The 12,607-nt window shown below is 36.4% G+C and overlaps 2 protein-coding genes across 3 annotated transcripts; both read left to right on the top strand.

Annotated features, from left to right (window-relative positions):
* Positions 1-4,497, top strand: LOC110919509. Of its 2 annotated transcripts, none has more exons than XM_022163779.2 (4): positions 1-344; positions 795-905; positions 1,011-1,265; positions 4,162-4,497. In XM_022163779.2, exons 1-4 carry the CDS (start codon positions 45-47, stop codon positions 4,372-4,374), a joined length of 879 nt encoding a protein of 292 aa, XP_022019471.1. In that variant the 5' UTR covers positions 1-44; the 3' UTR covers positions 4,375-4,497. The 2 variants fall into 2 exon arrangements, with proteins under 2 accessions (XP_022019471.1, XP_035842328.1); XM_035986435.1 differs by lacking the exon at positions 1-344 and adding an exon at positions 430-587.
* Positions 4,498-11,502: 7,005 nt separating this feature from the next.
* LOC110894050 lies at positions 11,503-12,289 on the top strand. The gene is made up of 2 exons (XM_022141218.1): positions 11,503-11,875; positions 11,928-12,289. Exons 1-2 carry the CDS (start codon positions 11,503-11,505, stop codon positions 12,287-12,289), a joined length of 735 nt encoding a protein of 244 aa, XP_021996910.1.
* The last annotated feature ends 318 nt before the right edge of the window (positions 12,290-12,607 follow it).

A 12,607-nucleotide genomic window follows, 5' to 3' on the forward strand; every position in this document is an offset into this window, starting at 1 on the left:
TAAATAGATGGAGGGAGGGGTGAAAGAAGGAAGGAAGGACAGAAATGGTGGCGATATCAGTGTACAAAGGCAAACTCCACCGTGCCCCAAACACCCACCGTGAATGGCTCATGCCCACCCCCAAAATCTCCCTCAAGGATTTCAAAACCCTCCTCAACCGCCGTGCCAGGGCCCTCCAATCCACCTCTAACCCTAACCCTAACACCCAATCCCCCAATTCCAAACCTGTCGAAAACGGGTCCACACCTCACCATCATGATTGGTCCCTCATACCTACTGATGCTGTCTTACCGGAAATTGACTCCAACACTGCCCCTCTTCATCAGGAAGATCAACTACTTGCGGTCGGTATATGTTTCATTTTGCATTTTTTATATTTATTTTGCGTGCCCTATATCTAATTGTTCTGCAACATAAGAAATTCATTTCATTGGGTATTTTTGAATTGAATGAGAAGCTGGAAACTAGGGCATGTAATGATGGAAATGTTATGGCAGGTGGTGGTTGGTATACAGATAGACCGACCCCTACTTATACTCGTAATTAGGGTGGTGTTTCTTCAACTTCACTCATCTGCTAGTTATTATGTAATTGCTCTGATCAGTTTTAATACAAACTACTTTTTGATATTTACAATAATTATCTTTACCTATGTTTCATTCTATATTGTCATCTTAGGAGGGCATTTTATATGTTGTCTACACTTCTATTAGGGTTTAAATCACTAAAAGTTATTCTTGTTTTGCTTCTTTTGTTATGGATCAAATTATCAGAATGAATATTATATTTTGCAGCCCCCTAAAGAGGATTCTTTAAACGGCAAAGAAGAAAGGAAGAAAGAGGTAGAAGACAAGTTGAAAATCTTGAATGAAAGGAAGCATAAACTGGTACAAGTGTTGAAACAGGTGATACACATTTCTTTATGAGAAGGATTTTAAATTACTTATTTAGGTTTTTTTTGCTTTGTTTACATTTACAGACATTAATCAGTGCTTCTTTTTTCGTTATAGATCTTAAATGCTGAAGAGGAACTGCGAAGACGAAGTAATGTGCAGGGAATTACAGGCCGCCCATCTGTATCTCTCCAAGTGGACGTCACAAATGACTCTGGTTCAATGAGTAGACATGTCACTCCCCGACCTGCTTCAGAAGGTGCTGATGTCGGTGGAGCAGACGCTGACAATATGCATCCCCGTAATATGACGAGAATGAGCAGCATGTCACCGTCTTCAGATTCTCTTCCTAGGAGGGCCCCCTTCAGTATGGTAAGGCATAAGTTACTAGTTCAAGCTATGCATTAGTTTTATATCTTTTTTTTCTTTTCATTTTTTGGTTAAAACTGTATTTTAATTAGAAACTGTGGTTCATATTCTGAATTTGAGCCTTAGTCAGAACGCAGTATACTATTATTCTTTGGTTCTTCCGGACTTGCATTAAAGTGATAGAGGAGTTGGTGCTTCGTAGTTGTAGGAATGGCGAAGCTTGAGATTTCCGATGGGGGGGTCGAAAAGGTATATACCCAAAAAATTCTACAGAACCGGAGGGGTCGAAAACGTATATACCCAAAAATTTCTATATGAAAGCTACATACATAACACTACTGAGCGAAAAGTTCGGGGGGTCGGGCGCCCCCTCCGGCCCCTTCTAAGCTTCGCCCTTGGTAGGAAACGATTTTGAGAATATTTTTTAATCTTATTTATCATAATAAGATAGTTAAACAAAAAAAACGATGGCTTTATTTTGGCTTATGGTTTGGAGTTGATTTTTCTTTTCCATCAAGAAGTGGACACATTAATAAACAGACACAATATTGTAGGGGATCAGTTGCAGTTCTACTGAGAGAACTAGGTATATTTTAGCTGTTATTCATCTCTCTGCAGTGGTTGTAACTTGTAAGCCGCCGATGTTAACAGTTGAAGGGTATTTTGATTTAAAGAAAAATCAAGGTGGGAATGATTTGTTTCTTGTAGGGGCTGTGGGCAGGCGCATTTTTTTTGGGTAAATTACACTTTCCGTCCTTTATGCTTGTATCGGATTGCAATGGATGCCCTTTAACTTCAATAGTCACAATCCTTTATTTGTAAAAGCCATTACACCCTACGTCCTTTGGCCCTAATCTGGTTAGAAATTTCAGTTAAGTATGGCATGTGCCTTGCACATGAGGGCATTTATGTCTTTGGGTGTCACAGCCCCTACAACATCTAATGTATCAGGTTAGGTTAGAGAAAGGAGAAAGGGGATGATTCAAATAGATTGGGGTAAAAAGACATAAATGCCCTCATGTGCAAGGCACATGCCATACTTAACTGAAATTTCTAACCAGGTTAGGGCCAAAGGACGTAGGGTGTAATGGCTTTTACAAATAAAGGATTGTGACTATTGAAGTTATGGCATCCATTGCAATCCGTTATCCGATACAAACATAAAGGACAGAGTGTAATTTACCCCTTTTTTGGTGGTTCGTTGTCTGGCATTTATCTTTCTTGTAGTTTAATGAGCAGCGAAATAAAGGATTTGTTTGATTCACAAAGGAACACCAGTTGGCCTTTGGCTTCATAAGTGACTTTAATACTTTCTTCAATTTTAGAAGATACAATGATCTTTTTGCTTTAGTTAGTCTTTGTACTAATCTATTTAGTGATTACTTGATTAGATGAGAGACATTTTTAAATGTGTTTATCAGTTCATGTTAGTTTACCCTTGATTCATCAAAAAATGTATTTTTTTTAAACCTTTTTTATTCACATAATCATTTTTGAACCTCTCACAGAATTCACATCATATCTTAATTTTCATTATGCCACTACATTTTCTGTTTTTTTTTTTTTTGTGAAAGGAAATTTTCTCTCTAATATTTGGTAATCTATTTTTTTTTTTGTGGTTGAAAAGTTTTTTCTATTAAGTTTCACACAAGATGGCTCATTAGCATGAAGATCTGTTTGCAGTCATTGAACTACATGACGTTTTATCATTTTGGAAGATACATTTAGAGGGATGATAGTGATTTATGCTATAAAAAGATCTTCTCAGTTTCACATTAAGTCATAAAAAAAACCCAGCTATGCCAATGGCAAGAATTCTAATTTTGATGAATGCTTCTTTGTGCTCTTGTTAGAGTGAAATGATATTAGAAAACAAGAAATAGACAAAAAATATGCTGAATGACCAGTGGATTCTTTCTCTTCTGTTACATGTGTCTGGGCAATCATCCATCTCTAGTTTAATTTTGTTGAACTTTCTTTCATTAGGAAGCCCGAAAAGGAATCTATTATTATTATTATTGTAAACTTAGAAAGCTCTTCTGCCGAAACCTGATCAATGGACCTACAAAATCCTTCAAATTGTAGTAGTTTCTCATAGAATACATGGTAGTTGAGAGAAGTGGGACATGATACTCAATAAGATGTTACGGCCTCTTATATGGTAGGCGAGGGTTTCATTGTGTATATTGTATAGAGTTAGAATCAGATTCAGGGTTTTCTTTTCTTTTTCCAAGTAGGCCCAGGAAATTTCTGTGCATACGTTTTCTGATTACTACAACTTTTTTGTCTTTTATTTCAACATTAAATATTATTACGGAAAATATGTTTATAAAATAGTAATATAGTTTCAAGCTCTATAGATTATGCTTGAATCATGTATTATTACTTAAGCTATTTTATTTATTTACACATATAGCATTTTTCTACATGTATTTTTTACATAACAAACAAACGCATCCAGTAAACTTCCTCCCGCAACAGGGCTACTGGTAGGGTCTGGGGAGGGTGTGATAAGGGCAAACCTTACCCTATCCTAGGGATAGAGAGACTGCTCTAGCTGAGACCGCCGACTCGAAAAACCTATATTTGTTATATATGTAACATAATACTATATTTTATATTTAGAATAATATTTATTGTGTTAAATAAAAATTGTTTAATATGTAAGTAAGAGGCTTGTTTAATGTATATGAAGCTTGTGCTTGAGCTCATTTACTAAATGAGTTCCAATTTAGCCTCGGGCATACTTAAGCTTAGCTTGATTAGAGCTATTTGCAAACCAATCTCGACTAGGTAACGAGTGGCTCGGTTTGTTTACACCCCTACTTTTGACCCATTTGTAGCCGTTATTCTTATTCTGGGAATTAAAAAATTTGTATGTTGTTGATTTACATTGCAGGTACCAAACTCGTCACGTGGGATTGTTGCTAGTAGTCCATCACGCTTTGCTCCTGGTTCGAATGGTCAACCACAAAGCAGTAATCTGCCAAGTGTATCTGTAACGGGAACAAACTATGTTGCCTCGTCTCCTTCACTTTCCCCATCACCTTCACCAGCTGGATCAGGTGGCACTTCAGTCTTCCGGGATGCTATTGCCAGTCCATGGAACTAGAGTACTCTTGCTATTATGTCAAACTTCCCACCTTTTTCTATATTGACTGTCTAAAAGCTTTGTAAATGTACAAGTTTCCATGCTTCATGCTTAGGATATGAAAACATGAATCTTTTTTTTTTTCCTTCCTGTTACAACTTGTGCTTTGATTGTGTGTGTGTATATATGTGTGTGCGTGTAGATATACAAAGAGAGGATCATTCAATACACAAACAATTTAAAGAAACATTTTAAGTAATGAAATGTAGGAAGCGCATAAACACCTGTACTTATTGCCTTAACTATGATACACAAGGCCAAGTACAAGTGTGTAGTTTTTTTAATCATTTTCTACATAAAATGTATATGTATTGAACGTCCCCATGTATGTATACATTTCTCATATAACTGTCAACCCATTTGGCTTGTATTTATAAGATTGACAATGACATTTGGTCTACCAGCATTATGTTAGAAAGATCTTTGATATCTGTGTTGCTTGCAAAAGCAGTTTTGTGGGCATAATTGTATATGTTACAATGCATTGATATCCTTTGTTTTTGTTTAATATAATAATCCATGTGTTTTCAAGTTTGTTTTTCCCCCCTCTTCATCTTCGCTCCGACGACCCCATCGCCAGAGTCTCTCGTTCGTTCTTCTACTCCTTTTTTTTTTTAATTCTTTGGGATGGTGGAAGGTGAATGGTTAACGATGGTGGGGGTTGTTTTCGGTGTTGTATGGTGGTGACGGAGTAGATGCAGGTAGGTGGTTTGTTGGTGGTTGCAGTGGGTGTTTGGTGATGGTAATGGAGTGGCGGTGACTAGTGGTGGTTAATCGGGGGTAGTGGTGATGGTGGTAGGGTTGACAGTTGTGTGGATCGGGTGGTGGTTTGGCGGTGTATTGGAGGACAGGGTCAGATGCGGTGGATGGTGGTTGCAGGTTGTGTGGTGAAGGTCGACATGGTGGGGCAATGGTGGTGGGGTGGTGATAGTGTAAATAATAATAATAACAATAACAAAAAATAAAAGTTTTGTAATAAACATTTTAAGTCCAGGGGTATTATTGTCTTTTTCACACAAACTTAACAGAGAAATGAATGGTTGTTAGAGTGATGGACTAGAATTATTAAAATTTGCAAAATATTGGATGAGAAATGCAATTTTTAAACTATTGAATTGAATGTGTTAAAATAAGCAAACCATAAGAACGAAAAATGAGGTTTGCTCTATTAATTAATAACTCACCTTATAGTAGTGAAATATTTCAAACATAGTGTGTTTGAATATAATGTCCAATTCCAATGTTGAAAAATAATTTACAGAATTGTAAAGAATACCAATTCCAATGTCAAAAAATAATTTATAGAATTGTAAAGGTGAAATAGTTTGTTGACAATATGTAAGAGAAAAAATAAATCGTAGCTAATGTTAGTTTTTACCTTTTAACATATAGATATAATATTCCGGCCAATGATGTTATCATTGGCTATGAGTTTAAGAGAAAAGATTAAATAGAAAGTTTAGTTTGGGTTGGAAGGATAGAAAACAATAAGAGAATGACATGTGACAAAGATGAAAAAACACAAGGAATGGTATTTTGGTCAAAACTCATCATCTTCATAAAAAATCCAGCATTTGTAATTTATTTCTCTTCCTCATATACTTAAATCCACCATTTTCAAAACTATAAACTACCACATCACAACCACCACCACCTATAATCGCTACCATCTTGCCGGAAACTAGATCTGAAACCACCACCACCTTCAACCACATGTTGGGTTTTTCAAATCTGACACCACCATTCCACCATCCACCATCACCGCTCCACCGCCACCAGTTTCACCACGGTGTATCGGAGTTCTTTCTCCGTCCACCGTCGTTAATCAGAGTTCTTTTGTAAGTTGGGTTATTTTTTTTTCATTGCGTTTTAGGTTATCAAACCTCAGTTGCGTTTTTCACCTCATTATGTTTTAGTTAGAGTTCTTTTCATTTTTGTTCTTCGGGATGTTAAAGTAGAGGTATGACCATGCTAAAATAGAAGCATGATCATGTTGGAACAAAGGTATGACCACATTAAAACTCATTGCGTTTTAGAACTTGCAGTGCAAATAACATAATTATGCTAAGATAGGGGCATGATCATGTTGGAACTAAGTTATACCCATGTTAAAACTACATTGCTTTTCAGAATTTATGTTAAAACTCCATGCTCTTTAGAATCTACAGTGCAAAATATTGATTTTGGGTTTCATTGCGTTTTACAACATCGGTTGCAAAAAACATGATCATGCCAAAATAGAAGCATGGTCATGTTGAAACAAAAGCATGACCATGTTGAAACATAAACATGGTCATGTTAAACTTCATTGCTTTTTAGAATCTGTAGTGCAAAATCTTGATTTTTGGTTTCATTGCGTTTTAGAACTGGAGTGTGAAAGAACATCAAAATACATGACCATGTTAAAAGGGAAGCATGATCATGTTGGAACAAAGACATGACCATGTTAAAACATAAATATGACCATGTTAAAACCCATTGTGTTTTAGAATCTGGATGTTGGAACAGAGGCACGACCATGTTAAACAAAGGCATGGCCATGTTAAAACAAAAACATGACCATGTTAAAATAAAGGCATGACCATGTTAAAAGAGAAACATGACCATGTGAAACCCATTGCGTTTTAGGTACGTTTTTTTTTTTCCAGAATTTGAGTGCAAAGAACATGATCATCCTAAAACATAACCATGATCATGTTAGAATAGAGACATTACCATGTTAAAACATAATCCCGACCATATGAAACCCGATTGCGTTTTAGAACCTGGGTTACAGTGTGTTGTTCTATCCATTGCGTTTTACTCATCTGGGTTTTCAGTTTTTTTAAAGTATAGCAATAGTGTGCTCGTTTTAAAGATTAAAAAAACACTCATTTTTGTGATGCAATTTTTATAAAAAAAATATTGTCGTATGAAAAAGTTATTAATGTTTTAACAACGATGGGGAATTGGAGGAGAGAGAAAGCATTGATTTGGATGGACTAAAATACCCTCAAACTAACTCATGTGCCTCTTTTTTTTTTTTTCAGTTTCACCTATTTAATTTTAGCCACTGATTATTTAATAGATAATCAAGATTACTTTCTAGACTTTCTACCCAAATAAGCTTTCTATTGTATCCTGACTCATGTACTTAAAGTTTTTGTTTATAAAGATTTGTTAAGAGTATCTACAATTGGGGCGTATGCCACAAACTTCCCCCTGACTTTTTTTTGGCAAAACCTTGTAGACCCAACCTTTTCAACGGAACCTCCCCTCTCAAAACCAACGATGTTCTCTGCCCAGAGTCCCAGACTATTGCAGATGGTTTATAGTTCACTTTTATTATTATTATTATTGTTGTTGTTGTTGTTGTTGTTGTTGTAATTATTATTGTTGTTGTTGCTGTTATTTGTTTGTTTGTTTGCTTGAACATAAAAAAAAAAGAAGGATGAGAAAAATTTATTAAAGGCCATGGTACTTTGATTCTTAGTAGACATGTACGTATGGTCAATTCATATCTCAATTGGGTTTGGTTTGTTTGTTTTGATAATAATCTGTGGTACATTGTTCTTGTCAAATTTGTGTTATCATTTGGGTGGGGTGGGGGTAGCTACCCATTCCTCAAAGTTAAAAAGAATATTATTATTACCTGAAGTCCGATAGTGATAAGTAAATTTATATTTACTTTAACCTGATTTAATAAGTAAATTTATATATGTGTATTTTACCACAAATGGTCCTAGACAGCGATCTTTTGAAACGCTGAAATCTGCACCAGTTAAGTGACGTATATATACCTCACAGTTATATCCCGTACGTTTCTTCTTTCTAAAAGATTCCAAACCTTAGACCCCAAAGTTCTTTATTATTTATAATTGGTGATAATATTCACACACCCCTTCCTTTATCTCTCTTTATATATACATAGTGTTTGACTTACAAAAGAACAAATGATTTATAAAAGCCAAAACATGCTAAGAAGATCAAGAAATAAACAACAGATGATACATTCTCCTCCCAAAGATAGTGAATCTTGAACAACTATTCAAAACATTTGTTGAAGACATCAAAGATCAGTTTGAAGGCATGAAACCTCTGATGATGAAGATAGAACTACTATTTATAAGCCAAAGCCCTGTTGGAGAAAAGCATTGATCATGAGAACCAAACATCTGTTTTGGCCAAACAGTTTTTTTTGATACAAACAAACAACGGTTAGATCAACGTAATAGTGTAATGCTTAGAACAGACGTTTTATGTAACAGACAGATGTTAGATTTCTGCAGATGTTTGCTAGAATCTATGGAATCTTTTCTGTTAGCAATGTTAAATGTCACTATCAGGGTGACGTTGGTTGATTGCAAACAAACCTTTCGTACTTGTATAAATAAATCTCATGTCTTAGAGATTTATTTCATCACTTTACAAACATTCCTTTTGTACGAACAAATCTATGAGTGATCGGGCTGAGGGGGAGTTTGTAAATTCATTGTTGTAATTGGAATCCTTTTATTATTAATGTAAAACAGTTTTGATATAACTTTCCACTCTTGTATGCTCATATAATTCCGCATTTCCATTTTTACTTTATATTACATCCATAATTATTCATCTAAAGCATACAAGCTAAACTCAAATCCTAACAATTGGTATCAGGGCTTTCACATTAAACTTAATTTACAATCAGTTTAATAACAAAAGATCAACTCACGAATTGATAACCAATGTGTTCGTTGAATCAGAATTTAGAGTTTAAAGTATCAATTACAAAAAGTTTTTGTACATACTCTGTTTTCACAAAGATCAAAGAGAATGGCACAAAACCATCATGATCCCCATAACACCGGTCTCAACAATAGGCCTCCGATGCTTGTCAGATCAGAATACAATATCTGACAACGTTGGATGGCACATGTGCTAGCTCAACAGAACACAGGATGTTGGAAGTCCATGATATTCAGACCACATGTTCCAATGGTAACTAGTGTCGTAAGCAAGATTTCTAAAAGTTTGAGCTAGATGCAAAGGCTCATTCAGTATTGTGGTCATGGCTCTGCCAAATGAGATCTATGCAGGCCTATTACATTGTAATAGTGCTAAAGAGTTGTGGGATGCATTGAAAGAACAATTTGGTGGAGCAGAGGATGTGATCGAGAACACTCGTGAAATCCTTAATCAGCTATATGAGACTTTCATTCATGTTAAGGGATAAACCTTAACACAATAGTTTGAAAGATTTTCTTGGCTGATAAGTGAATTAAAGTTGGTAAACAAATAATTTTCAAAATCAACTTTAATTATCAAATTTTTGAGATCACTTCCTGAAAAGTGGGATACAATAGCCATTGTGATGAAAACAACACCAGATTTTAAGGAAATAACATTGACTCAGCTTCATGGAAAGCTCTTGACATTTAAAGAGGAATTTTGTCTAGAAAAAAGAAGCTTCTGGATGCCGGAAAAGTGTCAAAGAAGCTCCTGGAAACTGGAAAAGTGTTTGATGACTATGTCTTTAGCAACACAACACTTCTGAGTCAAGAAGAATCATCATCATCTGGAATTGTTAATTGTTAGAGTTATGATAATTTTATTGACATATCAACTGGGATAAACTCTGATAAATACTCTTCCAATTTTGCTTTCACAGCAAATGGTGATAGTCAAAACTCTGTTAATCTATCATTTATTCTTGATGATCTCAAACATATTGATCCCACATACTTAGAGGAAATGGACATTTTGCATCAACTTGCCTACTTAGTGTTTGAACAAACAATTTCTATAAAAAAAATTTGGTAAGAAGTTTCCAAGGTTAAATGGCAGGAGAAGGGTGAGATTAGATAAATAAAAAATCACTTGTTTCAAGTGTAATAGGTTAGGTCAGTTTGCTAGAGAGTGTAGGAGTGAAACAAGCAACACTACACCAATGATCACCTATCCAAACCAAAGACCTCCACTAAGCACTCGACAACATTTATATCAAAATGTTGATCTAGCGGGAAAAAAACCCTAATTCTCTCTCTCTAGCTATGGCGATTTATTCCTTCTGGTAACCCTAGGCTTCTTCATCGTAATTCTTGATCCGCAGAACTGGTATTACGATTTTAACATCTAATACGAATTCTGTTATCAGGATTTATCGATTTAAGAATAGGGTTTCGTTTTTCTTTTAAAATCGCCGGCCCTGATTCCCTGTTTTCGAGCCTATTGTATAGTTTTGGTCGATCGGATTTTCATACCTGATTTACCATCATCTATCTGATTCAGTAAGATACATGGGTTAGGGTTTTTGCTAGTTTAGGGTTTTGCATTATTCGTATTCGTTGGTTCGTCTGGTTTACGTGGTCTTCGTGTTGCATGATTCAGTTCAACGAAGGGTTAAGAGAGTTGTTAATCTTAGTATGGATGAACGTAAGAAACCTGGTGGAGATATCCCTGGGAAGCCGTCACTGTCGTTTCAAGATTTAGCAAATCGGGTTGTTGATGTTGACGGGAACACTTTGAAACCTAGGCGGGGTTTAATGATTGGCAATCAGATTGATCCTAAGCGACCTAACATCATTGATGAACTTACGAAGTTCACGGTGCACGTTCAATTGGAGAAACCGGCTGGTGAGCAATCGGAACACTTTTGGGATTATCCTAATTTGGGGAATTCGCCATCATCAGGTCTGGATGGAGTGACTTTGTCGGTTGCACAAGGAAAACCATGTAATTCGGGGACTGCAGATCCTTTATCATTTGCTAACATTGTCAAGAACTCTAAGGAGAATGTTAAAGTGAATTTTCGGGCGATGGAATCTACCGAGGCAGTTGATGGTGCTGATGTTGTTATTCCATTGTCATCAGTCCAACAAGTTACTGATAGGTATGCTAACACTTTGTTTGGATATTTTCTGGGTAAATAGTTGGCATTTCCTATGGTCGATTACTTTGCAAAAAAACAACTGGGTTAAATATGGTCTTTCCTGGCTTATGATGAATGCAAACGGGTTTTTTTTCTTTAAGTTTAGAACTAAGGAAGGGATGAATTAAATGTTAGAGGATGGGCCTTGGTTGATCAGAAGTGTACCCATAATTTTGTAGGAGTGGTCGCCCTCTATCAAGATGGAAAAAGAGGGCATTAAAGTTGTTCCAGTTTGGGTCAAGATGCATGATGTGCCGTTAGCGGCATTTACCGAGGATGGTCTTAGCTTGGTCGCTTCTAAGATTGGGATCCCTAAGATGTTGGATTTGTATACTGCCACGATGTGTGCTGAGTCTTGGGGAAGAAGCAGCTATGCTAGAGCGCTTATTGAAGTTCAGGGAGGGGCTGAGTTAAAAAAGAGTGTTACTGTTGCAATCCCATCTTTGGATGGTAATGGTCATTCAAAGGTGGAGGTCAAGATTGAATATGATTGGGAGCCTCTAAGGTGCTCCTCTTGCTGTGTGTTTGGTCATGATGATGGCTCGTGCCCACTCGTGCCCAAAGAACCCTCAGGTAACTTCAAGTGGGGATGCTGAAAAGAATAATGATGATTTTCAGGTTGTAGGGGCCAAGAAGAAGAAAGTTAATAACCAAGGCCTCCATATGAAAAATCAGAAGCCTAAGTTAGTTTACAGGCCAGTTGTCAAACCTAAACCAAAATCTTCCTTAAGGAGTCCGATGAATAACCAGGTTTCAACGTCAAACCCGTTTGACATTCTTAAGGATGATGTTGGAAATCAGGGAGGTACCACTGTGGGTCGAGTGGAGAAGAAAATTGCGCAGACCAGTAGTGACAAGCAGGAATCGGATGAGGAGGAGGACGTTGAAGTTTATAATGAAACTAGTGAATTTATGACCTCGGGTACACATTCTTCTTCTTCGAGAGCAAAGGCTAGCACCTCTTCCACAAAGTTCTCCAATGGATAGTCTCTTGTTGATTCGTGTGAAGGGGTTGCCGGTTTCTGGCAATTTCATCTTTGATGATGGCGGATGAGGGTTTCGTTTTGTTTTGTTTTTGTCTTGTCTACTGATGTATAGTAGGTTAGGTTACGGGGTGTCATAGGTTTTACTTATTTTGTTTGATTTACATATATGGGGCATGTCCTGTATATGAACTAGTGTGGAACACATCCTCACTACTTGTACTTAATTGCAGTTGTTTTTAATAGAATCACCGGGGTAACCCTTTACCCAAAAAAAACATTATAGGATCGATTTGACGATAAGTGAGTCAATTAAAGTCAA

This window comes from Helianthus annuus, chromosome 2 (assembly GCF_002127325.2).
Source record: "Helianthus annuus cultivar XRQ/B chromosome 2, HanXRQr2.0-SUNRISE, whole genome shotgun sequence".
NCBI lineage: Eukaryota > Viridiplantae > Streptophyta > Magnoliopsida > Asterales > Asteraceae > Helianthus > Helianthus annuus.